Below are 19423 nucleotides of genomic sequence, written 5' to 3'. Positions count from 1 at the left end.
CAAGAGTACTGCTAGAAAAGCTTTTTTCTGTGTACTGTATGTGCACACTGTGCCTTAAAAAGTGGGTCTTTTTTTAATGAGATCAAGCATAGGCCAAACTTAAACACTGATCAAAATGAAACAATGTTTTGGGAAGTTGCTGTATTTAGCTGTTAGTTACTTCCTGCATAACCAAGATACCAAAACTAACCATGCAAGTACCCTATATCTATTTCCATGTAAAGTAAAGTAGGCCCACTTAACCAGCTATTAAACTAACTTATTTTCTTACATACTGACGCAGGAAAGGAGAACTCTTACAGCCATTCACTAACCTTATCTGTGAAAAACTACTCACCACCTGAGAAGCAGTAGCATACATAAGAGTATATATACTCTTATGTATACCCTTAAGAGTATACATACACAAATTCACATTAGACAGTTCTTATTCACATAATCTGCTTGAGGCGTATTATATACCTTGTCCAAAAAAGAACTGTAACAAGTAATTGCTGTCTTCCCCCTGCCCCCATTTCTTCTTCATTTTTTCTTTTTCATTTTTTCTTTTTCATTTTTTTCATCACTTTTGTGATGCTTTCCTATTTGAACAACAAGTAGGAATGGAAATACAAGATAGATTAAAAAAAAAAGGCATTCTATTACAGAAGTAAACAGTGAAATAACTCATTTTGATAGGGCAACTGAAATTACATCTGTGTACAGAGTATTGATCAGCATGTAAACATCTCATCTCCGAGAGAATCTAACTTCTATTCAACACTTTGTTATTCATAACCCTTTTGATTAGAATTCTTTTCCAAGGAAGGTTAACTTACCCCCTTAACCAGTATTCCACAAACAGATACTAGAAAGTGTCTATCACCTATTCTTCTTCAATGGAATAGCATGCTGCATTTGGAGAAAGTGAGCAGTGAGCCCAGCCTTGATAATTCTCCTGTCAGGTACTTGAATAAAGTAAGGAAAAACAGTGAAGAGGAACATTGTTCATCAACATATAGATGTGTCTAGTCTGTGGAAACATTCTGCCAGTGTGTGGCAGATTAGGAGATAAAGTATATGACTACATCTGTTTTTACTTTTTACAGTTGAATCTGGTATATATATTTTTATATATATGGTATTTGGTGTGTGTGTACACAATTATTTTCTGTCTTGATCAGTTTAACACACAGATAAACAAAAGAAAATTGAAAGCCTCACCTGGAGTTGCACACCAAATGAAATCATTTAACAGAATAAAGATTTCCAAATCTGGAGATCTAATGTAACCAAACCATGTCCTTGCCGTCAATCTAACCAAACACGTACAGAAACTTTTGTAATTACTGAATGACTGAATAGAAAGCCATCCTGGGATGAGGATGTACTTTTATTCTGTGGTTCTTGCTCCTTTAATCATGTTGATATTTTTTCCTAAACCTCTTCAGATCTAATCTGACAGTATAACCTATCAAAGGCAGCCAGTGGGTAAACTGCTCAATGCCCAAAGTAATACTCCACTCACTGACTGTCAACCTTAATCAAAACTCTTCTCTACATAAATTGTGTACATCGAGAAGCACAGCCACTCAGGCAGAAAATTAAGGTCAAGTTTCTTTCCATTTCATAAGCCTCTCCAGAACTGTGGATAGCAGGAACAAAGATACAGCCTCCGGACTCCACAATACAGGCTAGCCACACGTGGCAGAAGAACAGACAATCAAGGTCCTCAATAGTCTAGAAACCAAGAGTGTACAGACTTTCTTTACAGTGTAAAGCAATATGCTATTTTTTTTCTCTTCCTAGAGCTTTGATATTCAGACTCACCAGAAGGATTTACTCTGGTGTAAAGTTGATAGGAAAAAAGGAAAAAAGGAAAAAAGGAAAAAAGGAAAAAAGGAAAAAAGGAAAAAAGGAAAAAAGGAAAAAAGGAAAAAAGGAAAAAAGGAAAAAAGGAAAAAAGGAAAAAAGGAAAAAAGGAAAAAAGGAAAAAAGGAAAAAAGGAAAAAAGGAAAAAAGGAAAAAAGGAAAAAAGGAAGAAAAAAAATATCCCTGACAGGTTGGGAGCAAGTGTTAGAAGAAAGAACATCTTGAAGCATTGCCTCAATTGTCAACTTGCCCTATAGGTGATTAAACCCCCCAGTCTTAAAGAACTTCTAGTTAATTTAAACGTACAAAAATACCACAGGATATGATAAGAGTGTGTGTAGTATACAAAAATCCTGTCCATACAAGAAACCAAAACATGAAAATCTTCAAATTCTGAAAACCAGAAGCAATTGACAGCATGTCAATATAAAGCAGTAATACATGTCATTTAATTATAAACTTACATTTTTTGCCGTCATGTCAGACAATATTGCTTTATATTCCGTAAAACCATAAGATATCCCTTTTCATCTTCAAAGAATCTCTAAAATGTACATCCTGTAAGAAAGTTAATTAAAACATCTTAGTTAAAATATATTTTTACTTAACTTCTATCTGAAACCCTGCACCTTCAGAGGGTACTAGATGCTTTCTTGTGTAGCTGGGGGTGGGCTGGGTTCTTTTTGTTCATTTGTTTTATTTTAATAACATCAATCACCAGAATAGTAAGGTTCTGCAAAGATTACTATCATTTACATTGCTTGGAATAGCCAGAGATGTAAAGCATGTTAAATAAAGGCCTAACTATATTATGTCATACCATTACTAAAGGATTATAATTAAATCCATGCAATCATTTATATCCAGTGCAAAATGACCTTAAAAATTGGAAGCGAATTAATGCTTCACATTGTTTCTTTAACCTCATACAGTAGAGAAAGCTCCTAATTCCATCTCTATAAACATTGAAAGAGGTCTGTAAGATGTAGAAAAATACTACAAAGTGTATATACATAGCAAACATTTAAAATTTTAGGAAACTTTTAAGTAAAAACATTCCAGTCTTCCTTCACCTTATTCATATTTTCAGGCTTTTTAAATTAATTACATAATATAGGCTTAATACTACAATGAGAATCCTAATATTAGAATTCCATTAAAAGACAAACATTTTGCTGTACTGAAGAATACTTACAATGACTTCATTATTTTTATTGAAAGGACTCACAGAGAGATTTATAATAGACAAAACAAAAACGAGCTACAGATCAATGCTGACAGCACAAACTATTTTAAAGATAAACTTGACAAAAACTAAGCACTTTTAAAGGACTACTTGTTGTTAATATACTACAAAAGACATCTGAATCGCAACTGGATATATAAGAGGGAGATGTTCACACTTTCAAGTGTGGAATTATTTCAACAAAATCTTTTAGAAGACTCATATGCTAGTTACCAGCTGTGGGTCATGATCATTAATAGCAGATATCACCAGCTGCAAAGGCATGGTGCAAATTAACGCTATTCCCCTGTATCTTAATCTATGCCAACCTTGAGAATGGCCAGTGTCTTCACTTCCCTTTTAGGAAAGCACAAAAATTTGCTTCTAGTAGTGTGTGTATCCATAAGGGACCCTATCATCACTGCATTCCTGGGTTGGACAATCCAAACGAGTACCAAGTTTGGGGACTTTATATAAATTTCTTTTCTTATTCAGAGAGCCTATCAATTCCACTGTTATTAGACTAAGTAGGAAAAAACTGTACTCAACTTATAAGTGTGATTCATTTCTTGTTGAATGTTATATTTTTGTTCTTTCTAGCACGTTAATGCTGCCACAATTAGGCAGCTACTCTAGCATGTTGACACTACACAAACTACACAGTTCTGTACACTAAGACACTTTCCAGTGAAAGCTTCTAAGTTTTTGATGTGTTCCTTTTCATATGACAAGCTGAAACTCAGAAAGAATTAATTTCTTTCCAGTTAATGTATAGTCTTATATTTATCTGAATTACAAATAACACCTTTGAAAGAATAGTGCAAATATAAAAAGTTAAGAGACAAGAAGAAGTTGTCAGCTTGACTTACCAGCAAACCTTGAAAAACAAACTACTCCAACAGTTTTACACAAACACACATACACTAGCAGGTAGACAACCCAAGTTTTTGTGTAAGTAGAGGATATAAATAATAGATGGAAAAGACACAAAAATAATGAAACAATCAAAACATTCTGGAACAAAAAGAGTGACAAACGGGACCAACTGCTATCTATGACAAACAGTTCAGAATCACTGCAACATTAACATTAATTTGCATCTCAAATTGAGATTTAATCAACAGTCATAACAACAATTTTTACATTTGTCAGCAAACAGCATAAGGAGGTACCGGACTTACTAAATCAAGCACTAGTACTATTGTATATTTGACATTCACACAACAAAAGTTTAAAATAAATAAGATTTTCATTTTAGGCAGAAAAGAGAGGACAGAAAAAGTGTAAAGGGCTGATTCAATCTCCTTTATGGTGGAAGTTTGTATTAACCAAATTTTGAGCAATAAGGTGGTGGAGAAATGACACTAACACATGCAGAAGCACTAAGCTGGAGAGCTGTAGTACTTTCTTATAGACTATGAAAAGAGCGATCTGTCCTGACTTCAGACACATCACTATAGAAAGACAACTGTTCACACTGTTGGGGAAATGGACTACTCAATCTGTGCACCAATCCTGAAACCTGAAGAAGAGCCACAGAAATGCCTTAAAACAGTTGTCGTGGAAAAGAGCAAATCCATGAACTGCCCTTCAGTGAAGTGCAGTGCAGTGAATCCCTGTGTCTGAAAATCAGGATCTGTGGGCCTTTTTCCACCTTCTTGCTCCTTCCGCACACACTCTCCAAACACATCATCTGGAGCTCTGGGCAAAGTATACCATGTAGTCTGCTTTAACTATCTTGCTTTAAGAGACTCTGCAAGTAATTTACTCAAATAAAACATAGTTAAGAATAGATTTGCTAAGCAGTTTTAACTTTTTTACAGATATGCAAACTAGTTCTATCTTTGACAAGTTATTTGCCGTCAAGCTTAGTGATCCAGAAGATATTGTCCGAACTATTACAGTCTTTTGCCACAATGCTCTTCAGCCAGTACAAACAGTTGGTATTCTTCCAGCTTTATGAACACATTTTGCCAAGCTCAAAAAGCCAGACTTTGTGACCCCACCATCTGCCATGACCTCTTGTCAGGTTTAGACAAAAGAATCGACACAGATGGTCTCAAACTGGAGATTCTCTTCATTCCCAATTGCTATTTGACAGTTTGCTCCATGCAGATATAGAAACATAAAACTCTACCTTCTTGTTTTTAACTGGTGTCTCCTGAAGTGAAGCTGAATAAAGACAGATTTAGAGCCCAAGGTATGTAATACAGGGATTGCTTTATTTGAAATTAAGGCTCCCTCTTAATCCAAGCCTTGGTTTATAATCCACTCTTATGATTTTTGCCTTTTGGTCAAATATTCTACAGTACATTGAGTTACCTGAACTGCGCTAACTGAACATTGCAAACTTTGAGTTGCAGTTTCTTCTAGAATCTATGCTACCTAATCACTCATGCCAGTAACATTAAAAGCCAATTTAGACATTAAAAATGCCTAGATTATCAAAATCTCTAGTTACAACAAAATAGTATAAGAATAGATATCTATACTTATCCTTCTTTACAAGTTAAAAGCAAGATATATTCTGAAGTTTCAGTAATATGTAATCAGAATCCAAGTATTGAATACAACACAAAACAGAAAGTAAGTTATCTGCAGAAAAACATAACATTACATATTGGCTAAAACCTGACAGCGGGGGGGGGGGGGGGGAGCGGGGGGAAGGCCTTATACTAGAGCAGTCTATTTTCTGTCCTTGTCAATTATAGGCTTTAGCTAACTTTTCTCAGTTTTCTTTAACTCTCCTCTTTCAAACTCTTACCAACACTTCACATATCACAGCTTCACATAAACAAGCATCGCACAAAGATTCTCCTCTAACTCAACAGAGGCCTCCATTTCAGAACAGAAAGTACAATTTATGTCAGTATTTGTTCTCAAACATTTATAAATTACAACTATTGTACAGTTATATTAAGGTGAAATGTCTTAATGGAACACAGAAGAAGTTGTAAAGATATTCCAGTATATCAGATTGATTTTTATTATCAAAGAATGTTTTTTTTTTCATTTGCTTAATCAAGGAAGTTAAGCTCTTATGATTATCACGAAGTAAGAATTATTCAAAATAGTTAGTTCAGCTGAGAAAAGAGAAAGCGTCATCAGCTTTATAAAATATATATATACATATATAAAAAAAGTCTCGGCTGTGAAAAACAGTCTATATTCTACACACTCCTCTCTACAATAGTACCAGCTTTCAAGCTAGGGTACTACAAGGCTGATTTCCAAAGATGGAGGAGTACCAAAAAGATTCCTTGGTTAATCAGTCCAAGCTCAGCTTTTAGCCACTAATTTATGCACAGTGTCCACACGGATTAGACCACCTGTTACACATATGTTGCCTCATAGTGTCTCAGTTTTCAGACTAGTAAAATTTCAAATGACCAAGTATTCATCAGAATTCCACCTGCTTCCAAGGAAGCATGCCCCCATCTTGTTCCTGAAAAAAAATTCATTATTCAACTCCTTTTATAAGCAATTGAGATCAAAAAAAGGGGGGGGGGTTAACATTAGAAAATATCTCCATGTTAATTAATCTAGTCAGATTAATTTCTAGGTACTCCAAAAAACACATAGAACCTTGCTATCAAGTCTACGTAATTTAAAATAAGGATTTTACATCTTCATAAGAAGACTTCAGTGATTTGTCTACTTTTTTTCTTGGGCCCTCTTCAGATGACTTAGACCTAGTTTTATCTTTTATTTATATATACACAGGAAACAAACTTGGCTTACAAACAGGAAGAGACAGGAACTCCCATATAACATCTAGCTTGGTACTTAACAAAAAAACTTCAAAAAGCCAACTAAGGAATGGCATATAGCGAGTCAGGAATAAGTCACCATCTCCAGCTACCACACAGTAATTTTTATTTTGAAAATAATATTAAAGGAAAGTAGGACTCAGGAAACATTTGAAGAACTCCCACTATGATCTGCATGAAGATCTTGCAGGTACTACAACATTTTTTCCCCCTCAGCTTTTACTGCAGGCAACCATACACATTCAAAGAACTCCTAGTAGATAAGAAAAAAGCCAATCAGAGATTGAACAAAGCTAATCCAAGCCATCTAGATCATACTGTTTTTAACAAATTTAAATACTTGAGAAAAATAGTTAGTTTAAAAAAAACTTCATCCCATATCAAGCTCTGAAGGTTAGAAGATACTTTAACAAAGTACAAATGCTTCATCTTGCTTCTACCAAGTAGAGATATTAATAAAATCAGGCATACAGTACTGAGAAAGTAACCATTCAGAACCAGGTGATTCTGAAGTCCTTGAAGTTTAATAGTTTTCATATAACACAAAGACTGCAGCTTATAAAGACATAGTACAGAAGGTTGACTATTGCATTTCACAAAAATTAAAAGAAAATGACTGTTTTAAACTGTGATTCAAAAGGAAGACAAAACTATCTGAACCCAACTTGAAAGTGAAGCATTCTTCTTGTAGTTCTGAGGAACCACCCAAATCCTTAAGAAAAATCAGAAGAAAGGAAACCAAATAAATAAGACTGAGCAGCTTCTCCTAAGTTCCTGTGTTTGAGCAAAATTCCAGGGTATTGCCAAAGCAAACACACTGATACCTCTTAACAGCAAAAGTAATACTCAAGTCTATGCAGTACAAAGCATCTGAAAAAATAAATGAAGCTTTCATGTAAGTTTAATTAGAATAAAGTATATCACTTAAATAATGAATAACCACCACTTAGTCTGGTTTACTAAGAGGATGTCAGGGAAACTGCACTTAGAAGAACTTCATGCAACATATATTGAGATAACAAATGAATGAGACTAATTTCAGTACTCTTAGACTTGGTCCCAAACACTACATCTCCATTGCTTCCACTAATCAGTACATTTATTCTCGCTACTGCAGATATTATTACATTACTGCTCACTACTGGCAACAGTAGTGATGATAGAAGCTGCTGAGTATCTTGAGAAGCATGGCAACTAGGAATGAAAATAGGTCTGAGTGGATGTTCGCATGACATGAAAGCACATTCGAAGTGTAAAATCCAAAACTGCAACCAGCTCATATTCAGTGTCTACCTAGCTGAAGGTGCCCAAAGTCTGCATGGCTTTAACTATCACACATTAAAGTCATCGCTGTGCCTAGAGTTCTGCTGCTTGTCCAGTCCTGACAGTGATGAGCAGCTTGATACCACGCCTGTCTTAGATCCAACCCCCCATCAATCTAGAATCAGATATTCCTTTGCTCAACCTCTTAGATGTGCCCAAAGCAAGCAGTAACCCTAACTTATATGCCTAGGAACTGGGGCAGCACTTACACCTTATTTCAAAATTAATGAAGTGAGGAATGTCCTTTATCGCTCAAGTAAGAAGGCAGCTAAATTAAACATGCAGAATCATTTCTGAGTGCTTGAACCTGAGCTGAAGGCTGTTTCAGTTCCCCCAAACAGCTTACTGTCATTTAAGATAAAATACTTGGAGCTTGACATCAGATACATTCATGCAACACTTAAAAAAAGTAAGATGATACCAAAGTTTCTTTGTGAGTTGTATATATGTTACTCCTGTCAGCATTGATGTATAGAGACACATTTGAAATTTATGTTAAATTAGCAGTAGTTCTTTTAAGTAGACAGTGTATTCTATAAGCTCATCTTTTGTTCTCTAGCTAGGCTTCTAGCCCTGGTATTTTTCCATAGCTAACTACTATACAGGGCACAACATTTGGGAGGTCTCCTGGCTCAGTACAGTCAGGTAATTATTGATGACTTTAGCTGTTTGTGTTGCAGCCCTACATGGATCATGACCACAGCGGTGACTAAGAGGGCAGCATTCTATTAAAGAAAAGTAATGTGCTCTGCACTTTCCAGTTCATAAAATATTTTGCCCAAGTCAACAAAGAATAATAACTCACTACAGTGAACTTCACATAGAGAAAATATTCCTAGAAGCAAGACAGCTTAGAAACTGAGTATCTCATAAAAAAAAAGATTTTGCACAACTGAAAAACTTTAGGATCACTTGTTATTAAGAAATATTCTCTGTACTTTCAAAGTCAGTACTCCAGAAAGTTAAGAACATACTATACTTCCACAAATATATTTTTGTCTTAAGACATTTTGTTTTAGCAATAGCTTGACATTTGAAAATAATTTGGTGTTCTACATGAATGACTGTAAAATATCTTGGTCTTTGCTGATTGCCAACAATACATATTAGCTCCTCTTCGAATTAAGAGGCTCAGCTGAAAAGAGTGGGGGTTTTTTTATTATTATTTTTATTTTATTTTTTTTTGCTACTGACAAAGCAGCTTCTTGCTATCGTGAATTCATATACAGTACGACACATCACAGACTGCTTCTCTAGATATTAACTTGGTCTTGTAATAACTTTTCATTTTGAGATTTTAGAATTTCCAGAATGACCACTACATTGACAGATGCATGAAAAGGTCAAATTATCTTGTTGAAATATGCTTATTTCAATACCCCATAGCTAAAAGGATCTTAACTTTCAATGAACTGAAGTTAATTTTACATTTGAATTTAACTAAAGACCACCAAGTTTTATAAGGATAAAGAAGTTGGTGACAGAGAGAGATCTGTAATGACTATTTCTTACATTTTGCTTATACTTTGCTAGAAACTTTGTTCTAGTTTAAAGCTATTATTAACTCTGTTTTTGTATGAACTGAAGATTTTGACGGTATTCACTAAAGAGTAAGGAATTTCATAATTCTTTAGTCATAATTCAGTACAATAGCAGAACAGGGAAATGGGGATTTTTATAGTGATACCTAAACTCTCAAATACCGATTACAGCATGCAAAATTACCTAGAAATAAACAAGTTACACCGATCTAAGATTCTGTCACTGCAATCACTACTAAAAGGGTTCTTTCACTTTTCCCTGCTTCAGTATTTCCCCATTCCTTCTGTGCTGCATGCTCTAACCAACTCTTATTTTCACCTGCCCCTTATTCAGTGAGCTAGTTCAGCTCCCTGTACTGTAAGAACAGCAACCAGGGAACAAAAAGGGGAAAGGAGAAAGCAGTTTTCTGCCTGCTGCAACTCACTGACCGGTCTGATGAACCTCTAAGCCTGTGTGCAGGACTTAACTAACCCTCAGAACTAGCAAGTTGTTTGATCAGTTCAGCCTGTTTTGTGAAATCACATCATGACTCAGTCTCTGAAAAATCATTTATAATCTCCTGAAAAGTTACTTAAGGATTGAAATGTGACAAAAGATTTAATATGGTTTGTTTCTAAGACTGTTCCATGCTCCTGAAGAGTTCATTGGAGTGTGTGCATGCTTCAAAAACCACTATAAAATTCTGGGATGTTTTATCTTCAGATCTTAGCTTTCTCTATCTCTTATAAAGAAACAAGCAGAAATAATATTTGCTTTTTACAGATCATAGAAGCCTGTTCTGCTATACAGAATCAATACATAGTTTCAAATTAAGTGTCTCAATTGTATGTATGAAGAGTTATTGATTTAAAACAATGTTTAAATGGATTTACAATTACAAGTTGTATAAATACACTGAAGCTTACTATAAGTGGACTGTATGTTTAAGAGAAAAACAGAAACATACTTCTGCTCAAGTTTATAATTGAAAGAAAAGTTGCCTAACTTTTTACATACAACATACAGAGAGCCCAAGAACACAAAATATTTTTGATTTCAGTCTGGCACCTAAGCTCCCTTTTGATTATAACTCCTAATCTCATTCATAATTATTGGGACCACCATAATTTCTATTATAGATCAATTAAAGTTATTCTTGTAATTCCAACTATCGCTCACATGGGAAAGTTTTAATATTTGGATGACTATTATTGTTTGTTAGTAAGTTATTAGCACTCAAAGCATTAATCTGACACAATTAGCAAATACTCATATATTTGCTTTCGGTTAAGGCCTTGATTCCCCAAAATATTTATGCACTGTAATAGCTATTAGCAAATTGAAGAATTCATCTAACAGTTTCACTATAAGTTCACAGCTGTAAAAGAAAATGTATACCTGTAGCAACCTGCCAATTTCATTTTGAATATATGACTTATTTTTTCTTGTTTTTTCACCTACATTTTGGGGTGAAATCCCTAAGAGCAGAACAACAGCAAATGAAAACAGTCACTTATTCATGCAGAACGCACTCACTAACCGATACCCAAGGAAGATGGATTATGAGTTCCTAAAAAAGCATCCTTCCCAGAGACCCTGTCAGAAGATATAGCCACCTGATAGAGGCTAATAAGGGAATCATCTGAACTAAAGAACTAAAGAGGTTATAAGAAAGAACTGAATCATTCGCTCTTCCCACTCAAGCAAACCTGCCAACAGGAACCTGATTAAACAGGAGAAACCTGACTTTCTGAACAAAGGAGCAAGCCCTAACTTCCAGAAGGAAAAAAATAGTAAGTTGCAAGACCAGAATTACAGTCACAAATCGACTTCAGTCTACAGAATATAACAAAAACTTGATGTTATGGGTGCAAACACTCCCTTTACTGTTGGGGAAAGAATCAGCCATCCAGGAATAAGAGGAGCATAACCCTCAGCTACTATCACTGCTTCCTCTTACCAATGTTTGTGAAAAACCTGATGTTGAGGGCATACTCAAAAGATTAAAATAATGTAAAATGTACTAAAAGAAAAGGATCACCGCCTTTATAAAATGAGTTATTTTTAGAAGCTATACTAATCAACAGAGTGAGTTCCATGAAAAGCCTGGCGGTTCACATTTATCAAATATCCTAAGGAATGGATACCAGGAAAATCTCAGTTTCATGACAATTCTGGATAGTGTTTCCAAAGATTCCTCTAAAGGGGCTCTCCAGTTCATGCTGAAATGATTCAAGAAATTGTCAATATCAGGTTATCCTCTGCCTTTCTGGTAAATGTTACCACCAAGTCAGGAAGAATGAAATTAAGCCAGTGTCTAAATTGCCACAGTTCATAATCAAGCATATTAATACACATCAACACTAATCTTTTTCCAGTTTGTTTTTAGTTTCTACTGTGACAGCCAATACTAAGAGTTAACTAAAGCATTACTTTACCACCAAGTTAATACTGCAAAACTTTAAAATGCTGTATTTCTATATTTTATTTAAATAAAGAAAACAATTCTCAAAAGTGAATCAGTGATCTGCTGATTTTTCCCTAGCAGTCATGTACCTACATGGAGCATGTACTAACAGATTCAGACTGACAATTCAATCACTCCTAACATGTAGTCCTATGTGGCTGGCATCCTAGTTTTCGGTCGCTCACATACGTTTTCTAAGACGCTTTTCATAAACAGTTGTCTATTATTAAACGCAAATAATTCAGAAGCCTCAAAGAATTCCTGTAATTTTCAAAAATAGAAATTACACTGGGTACCATATTCATAAACTGTGTTCTAGGAGGCCAAAAGTTTCTGCAACAGTACCAAATTAATAGCCAGATACAAGAGAAATTGTTTTCTAATATCAGTATTTTAAATTTTAATTACTTTAATTACTACATTAGTTACACTAGAAATAGGTTATTCTAGAAAGCTGGGCCTTCTAGAATTTGTTGAAAACTCTGCTACCCTCTCCAAAGGTTATTTGATATGTATAAGTAGCTCACAACTGTCCTGCAAGCGTGTCCAGATGCACAAGAGGTACCTGTGATAGTGTCCACCACACACAAAAGCAGAAGCAAATGAGTTTTCATGTAGCATTAAATCTCTTGCAAAACAGCACTACGCCTTTTACCCAACTAAGATGTTCAGCCTACCCCTTTTATACCAGGCAGCTAGGTTCAAGATGTATTGAAAAACTCTACCTTATCACTGTGTAAAATGAAAACACCAATCAGAACCTCTTGTAACAATAAAGGGTACTATCAGTAATACATATTTTCTATAAAGTTAACTATCTCAGTAAAACAAATAAATAGTTAAATAGTTTCTTTTTGTTCTTTGTGCAATAACAGTGATTTCCTGCAAACAGGAAGTGGTTACAAGAAAGCCCAATGAATGTGACAGTAAAATAAGATCACTCTTAAATTTAATCCATGTGAGATAATCTTGCTAATACTTAATAATTTCCCATTTTCCCTTAATATCGGACTAAATCATTTGATCTTACTTCTAGTAGAGGCACTTGACTCTCTTCACAACAATAAAGTTTTCAAAGGAGAGATAGTTTTACTTCTTTTTTTTTTCCTCTTCTGACTACTCCTGTCAAGTCCAGCTGTATAGCGTGAACTTCTCCATAGCCGTTCATGCTCTTTGAGTGCTATATTTAGCATACTAGATGCTACTTTGAAAAGAAGCTCATGAAACTCAGGACTTGAGTATACACAATATTTTTGCATATATATAACACTGGCACAAACATTAACTGTGAAATACAGTTCTGCATTTCTATTACAACACTGATCTTCCATCATGAGACTTTACCCCATGCAAAGAATGACACATTTTATGTAGAAAACAAGATACATCCTGGTCAAATGACTCGGCTCTAACCTGGAGAGTGCAGAGACCTGACAATAATTCATTCATTTCTCTTTTAATAGCATCAGTTCATAGTAGCATAGTTACATTTTGAACTAAAGATTATACGAAGTTGCAACTAAGCAAGGCAAAATACGTCAGGGACAGCACTGAAAAAGATTCATCAACTGTTAAAATTATAAATGCAGTTTCATTAAAATAAATGAATTGGTTCCAGAATTATACAAACTGACCAAATAATCATTTTTTGTTTTTACACAGTATGTCTGTTAAGTCATATCACAGCTTTGCCATCATTAAAAAGTTAACAGAGAAAAGGAAATCCTTTCTATAGAAGGAGGCAGCGTATGAAGTAACCATACAAGCTCTCAGATAGAGTTCAGTACTATCTCTCTACTCCATGAGGTAGCAAGTTCCCAGGTGCATTTTCTCCTTCAACATCTCAAGGAAGTTTAGTTATTCTGTGCTTTCCTGCTATTGTTGTGCCATGGCTTTACGATCTGTATTGCTAAACGCACAGGGCTGTATTTACATTCGTCTCATCTCCATCTTTAAACCCATTACAGCTGGGAGTCGAGGGAGGCCTGCAGCTCAGAGGGCGCAGGAAGCGGCATTTATTTACCCTTCGCTGTTGTTATTTTTAAAATAACTGCCCCCCTCCACACGCGGTAACACCCGGCAGCCAGAGCAGCCGCACCAGGCTGAGGGGGGTCTGCAGGGCCGCGAGCCGAGCTCTGCCTCGCGGCGGGGCCGGCGGCTCCGGGCAGCGACCCCGCGGGCGAGGCAGCCGCCCGCGCGGCGGCCCGGCCCGGCCCGGCCCGGCCCGGCCCGGCCCGGCGCGGCGCGGCGCTCCGCCCGCTGCGGGCGCGGGGCCGGGCGGCGCGCGGGGCGGCTGTCACCCGCCGCCGGCGGCAGGTGCCAGGCGCCGCCTCGGCTCCCCGCGGCCGCGCGCCCGAGCCGCCAGCCGCCGCGGGGAGGGGGAGGGGGGGCACGACCGTTAACTGCCAGGGTGTGTGTGTGGGGGGGGCGCAGCCGTTAGCCGCGAAGGGGGGGGGGGGACACCGCGGGGGGGGGGGGGCGCTGCCGCGGCCCCGCAGGCCCCGCGGGGGCGGGCGGGCGGGGGAAGGGAGAGGAGGAGCGCGGCGGCGCAGGCCGGGCCTAGGCGCGGCGCGGCGCGGCGGCGCCGGTCCCTTACCAGACGGCGAGGCGGGGAGCCAGCCGCTCCGCCCGGCCCCGCGCGCAGCACACGCCTGTCGGCCGAGCCGGCGCCGCGCCCCCGCCGCCAGCGAGGAGGCCCCGCAGACGGCGGCCCGCCCGGGCCAGTCCGCGAGCCCGGCGCGTGGCGGCGCCGCCAGCTCGGCCGCCGCCGCCTCCCCCCGCGCCGGCCCCACTCGCCGCCTCGCTCCGCCGCCGCGCCGTGCTCTGCCTGGGTCCTTCTCCCCCGCACAAGCTTGGCGGCGTCTGGCAACGGGGCGCTCCCATTGGCCGCCGCGCCGCGTGAGCTCGGGCGCCTGCCGAGCGCTATTGGCTCGGCCCCGTGTGTGTACACACGCCGCCCGCCAATCCGCGGCGCGGCGGCGCAGGGGGCGGGGCGGGCCGAGGCCCGCGGCCGCCGTGTCCCCTCATGGCCCCGCGGCGGCGGCCTGGCCCCGCCCCCTCCGGCGACGGCGGCAGAGCGGCCGGCGGGGCCGGGCCGGGCCGGGCCGGGCCGAGGGCGCGGCGCAGCGCGGCGCGGCGGGGGCCCGGGCGCCGCGTTTCCTTCCCGTGCAGCCCGCGCGCGAGACAAAGGGCAGCCGGGTGCCGCCGCCGCCGGGGGAGCGGCGGTTTCACCTCCGAGGAGCCGCCGCCGGGCTGTACCTGCGCTCCCGCCCCCCCAGCGACGCTCCGAGGAGTGCGCGCTTTTAGCGCGTCCCTGCGCTCCCCAGAAACGACTCTCAACAAACCAGGACAACAAGAACAGAAAACACTCGTGGGAGTTAAAGGAAAAAAAACGAACACAGCGGCCCGGCCCGTTTCAAAGACATGGGAGTCCTCCCGCCCCCCCGGGCAGCAGCGGCTCCTCCCTTCTGTAACACAAAGTCCCTCTCGTGGGGGGAGAGCGGAGCAGCCAAACGCAGGAAGGCTACTTACATCTTTAGAAACATCTAAGCCACACTGAATAGACAAAAGGTGTTAACGCTTATGTTTCTCTTGCTTTACAGATAGCATTAAAGGATCTAGAAAGACATGTTTCATCCCAACCTCCTTACTAAAAACACCCCACTAGTGTTCAGCCTGTAAAGTAGGGTTCCTCGACTAAGAAGCAAGGAAAATACTGGAACAGGAAAGAACTATGTACTTACTTCACTGGGACAGTTCACAACAGAATATTAAGCATGTGCCCAGTAATTTTCTGACGTTGTGGTTTTAGTTTCCCGTCATCCTCTGTAACTTACTTTCTTCACATGCAACAAGACCTTTATCAACATTTATACTGTTATGCAAGGCGCTTTCATGAAAGCATTAACAAAAATACAAACTATGGTGTGTTCTCCTGAAGATTCCTTTAATATTTATAATCACAGTAGCTAACAGAAAGGCAACTCAAGCATGCCCTGACAGAGGTGCACAAGCCATGCACTGCCTTAGGGAAAAAAAAAAAAAAAAAAAAAAAAAAAAAAGAAGTAAACCAGGTTAGCACTATTCAGTAAGTCACCTATGCTAAGCAAGTATTTGACCTCAATAAATAAATAATAATTTGAGCCTCAATAAATACTCTTATGCTTCAAATATCTTTCAGTTCCTTGCTGTAAGGAACACCTATAAATTGAAGTTAGATACTGTAACTGATTATGAACATGAAAAATACCCATTTTCACCATCACAAAGAAGAAATAGAAGACAAGACACTGCTGTAGTTTACATTTGCTTTCAACAGCTACTTGACCACGATGAGACTGCTGTATACACGTGTACTATTGAGTCTGAAGCTGCTGGAACAAAGTTTAATTACTTCTGTAACAACATATATTAGCATATAATATATTCAAACTTACACAAATCCCAAGCTTTATTCCAAAATGAAGACCACATTGGAAAACATCTTGGAATTGGTTTCTTAGATTAAAGATGAGGAGACAGCACAGATTGCACAAAGGACGGATTTCTACGAGCAAAATTTGCGAGGCAGGAGGTGTTGATGTCTGCCTCCAGAAGTGGTCAGTGGTCTCACAGCCTTCGATCTTGCTCCCTCCGGCTATCATATCCCCGTCAGAGTTTTCCCCTTTTCACACCAAATTATCTTTCAATTTTCACTAGTTTCATAGCTTTCTTGCCAGCCCTGAACCCCATACAAACACCATATACAAACACCAAATCTCAAAAATTTCTCCTGCTGAACTTGTCCCAACTCCCTATAAAAACTTCAGACTCATTCAAATGCTCTAGAGCTGGATCAGAGCACTACCATATCCCTAACAACCCACAGTACTGATATATTGGTGGCAATAAAGCTTGAAGAGAAAACGATGATTTTGTCCTCAATTTTTGGCTTGGATCAGTAATAGCAAGAAAATCTAAATTTCAGGCAAGAAACAGTTCTTACCTTTTTCCATAGGTTGCTGTCAAATGGTGAGCCACTGGGCTGTTCTCTCATCCCAGATATAGTGGGATTATCTTGCTACGCTGACTATACCAAAAGGAGACCAGCAGACTGAAAAAACAATTCAGTATTTTTCCTTTTTTCCTCTTTTAACTTTGACAGGTGAAATGCTCTTATCAAAAACTGGTAAGAGCAACTGCATTTGTTTTACTTAAGATTAACTGTTGTAGGAAAAAAAGAAAAGACTGCTTTAAAAAACCCAGTACTCAAAAATCTTGGAAAAGTTAATTCCAGTGAGGTTTTAAACATAGCTGATTTGATTCTTAATTATTTGAGAAAAACTTACACAGAATAATGTTATCAGATCATTGCATCTGCCCTATTGACATGCAATAATTAATATAATAGTTGTAAACATTTGAGGGATTTTTCATGCCATATAGTCTTGCATGATAATTCCCCCCCAACTTGGCAATATTATCTATATCAGTCAACATCATGTGAATCCACGAAGACAGAATGCCCAGAGATCATTAGCACATCTCTCCATTGAATTTCCAATCTTCACACGCCTTAAGTGCATTAATGCCCAGTCCTAGGTAGAACACTGACAGCCAAAATATGGTGTGCCTTTTAAAATAGTGTAGTACAAATTAGTAACATTTACCATTTTTGCATTATTACCTTTACTATCAAACTCAGCTGCTGGCAAATGAAGAACTGCATACACTTTCAAAACTGGTGAAAACCACCCTTCAAGGCAGAATCTAAAATCAAGTAAAAAGGGACAAGTAATAACTCTCGTATTTTAAATAAAAGTTGGTATTAATGAGCTTAAACAATGGTCTCAATGCCCAAGTGAGACAGCAGAGCCAGTAAAAATACATCTAATTGCCTAAAGCTCATTTCAAATTCATTATCAATTAAAGGGTATTAAAGTATCAGTATACTTTAAAATCCTTGAAAAAAAAAAACAAGGATTTTTTTTTCTTAGATATAGAAAGGAGGTTTACTAATCAGTAATCAAAGTTCTTCAAGATGTGTTGCTTTAGACTGTTTAGTCTTTGGGTAGCTACACATCACAAGCTGTGGTAGATGCTCTCATCTCTAAAGGCAGCTCTATCTGGGCAGACTTTAACAGCACCCATTGTCTGTTTCAGAAGTGTAATCACTGTTTTGAACCTCTCCACACCAGAAACAAATAACTTTAGCGATCATTTGAAAGGCTTGGTAGGTGAATTTAACAAGATCCGTTTACATCTTCAATTTGCAGTGAAGTTTCTGCCTTGGAGACCTGAGGCTGATGAGGTTTAATTTCCTGGTTCAGATTTAAACAGTCACAGCTATAGAGTTATTCAGAATAGGTCTTCCAAAACACCACCTAGACAAAGAGGACTTTTTAAGGGCTCAAGTGTCTTCTACTTTGCTAGCTGTGCTATAGCAAAGACAAAGACTCAAAGACCACCACGGTGAGAGGGTGCAGTAGCAAGGCACATGGCTACTTGTTCAACTGGCACCTCTGAAGGTAACTCAGAAACATTCAGCTCCAATTAGATCTTTAGCTGTGAGCAGAGAGAAAAAACTCTAATCAAGCCCAATAAAAAAAATGATGCTTAGGAAATGAAGATAAAAAGTCAAGGAGCCTTCTTTAAGTAGATAATAGACAGACTTGATGAAACTAAACTCCTTCAGCCGGAATAGCGTAGGATACCAGTGACTGAGGCCACAAACTTCTGCCCAAAATGCCAGACTGAAACCCTGGTAGATTTGGCCTAATAGAATGTTCTTGCCAATAAGGAGAATTTTCCTTAGCAGTAAGGTTGAGATGACAAAGGATATCACAAGCTGACCATGCAGTAGAAGTAGAAGCAGCATTCCGCATGTTCTTACCTTACACCAGAACAAGGAGCAGAGGGAACCTCATCAACAGACTTACTAAAGTTGGGATCTGGATGACCCAACTTCGGATTTTCATGGTCCAAAAAGAAAAGTTGGAAATTTTTATAGGTAACAGCCTGCCATATGACTACAGATCAAGAGATCCATTTCTGGACTTTAGGTCAGGGTTCCCATTAAAGTAAATTCAAGAAAGAAAGAGGATCTCAACGAAGATGAGCTTTGGACAGAACCTGATTTAGGTACGTAAGAGTTAGGTATGTAAAGCAGCAAATTGTAAGCTGAGATATCCAGGCCAACTGTAATAACTACAGAAGGGTCAGGTCTACTCACTGAAGACTTGCTTAGTGGGGAGGGCTCCCTGCAAAGTCTTAAAAGAGTTGTAAAGC

General features: G+C 38.9%; 1 protein-coding gene across 2 annotated transcripts in view; it reads right to left on the bottom strand.

Annotated features, from left to right (window-relative positions):
* Positions 1-2393, bottom strand: part of TFDP2 (transcription factor Dp-2) — a 57056-nt gene extending 54663 nt beyond the window's left edge. For both annotated transcript variants that reach the window (XM_062582335.1, XM_062582336.1), the window contains exon 1: positions 2316-2393. In XM_062582335.1, coding sequence (XP_062438319.1) covers positions 2316-2330 — 15 coding nt within the window. In that variant the 5' untranslated portion in view covers positions 2331-2393. The remainder of the gene's footprint in view (positions 1-2315) is intronic.
* Positions 2394-19423: the final 17030 nt, after the last annotated feature.

Source organism: Rhea pennata, chromosome 9, assembly GCF_028389875.1.
Source record: "Rhea pennata isolate bPtePen1 chromosome 9, bPtePen1.pri, whole genome shotgun sequence".
Taxonomy (NCBI): Eukaryota; Metazoa; Chordata; class Aves; order Rheiformes; family Rheidae; genus Rhea; species Rhea pennata.
The sequence above is the reverse complement of the archived record's forward strand: the minus strand, read 5'-3'. Positions and strand labels throughout refer to the sequence as shown.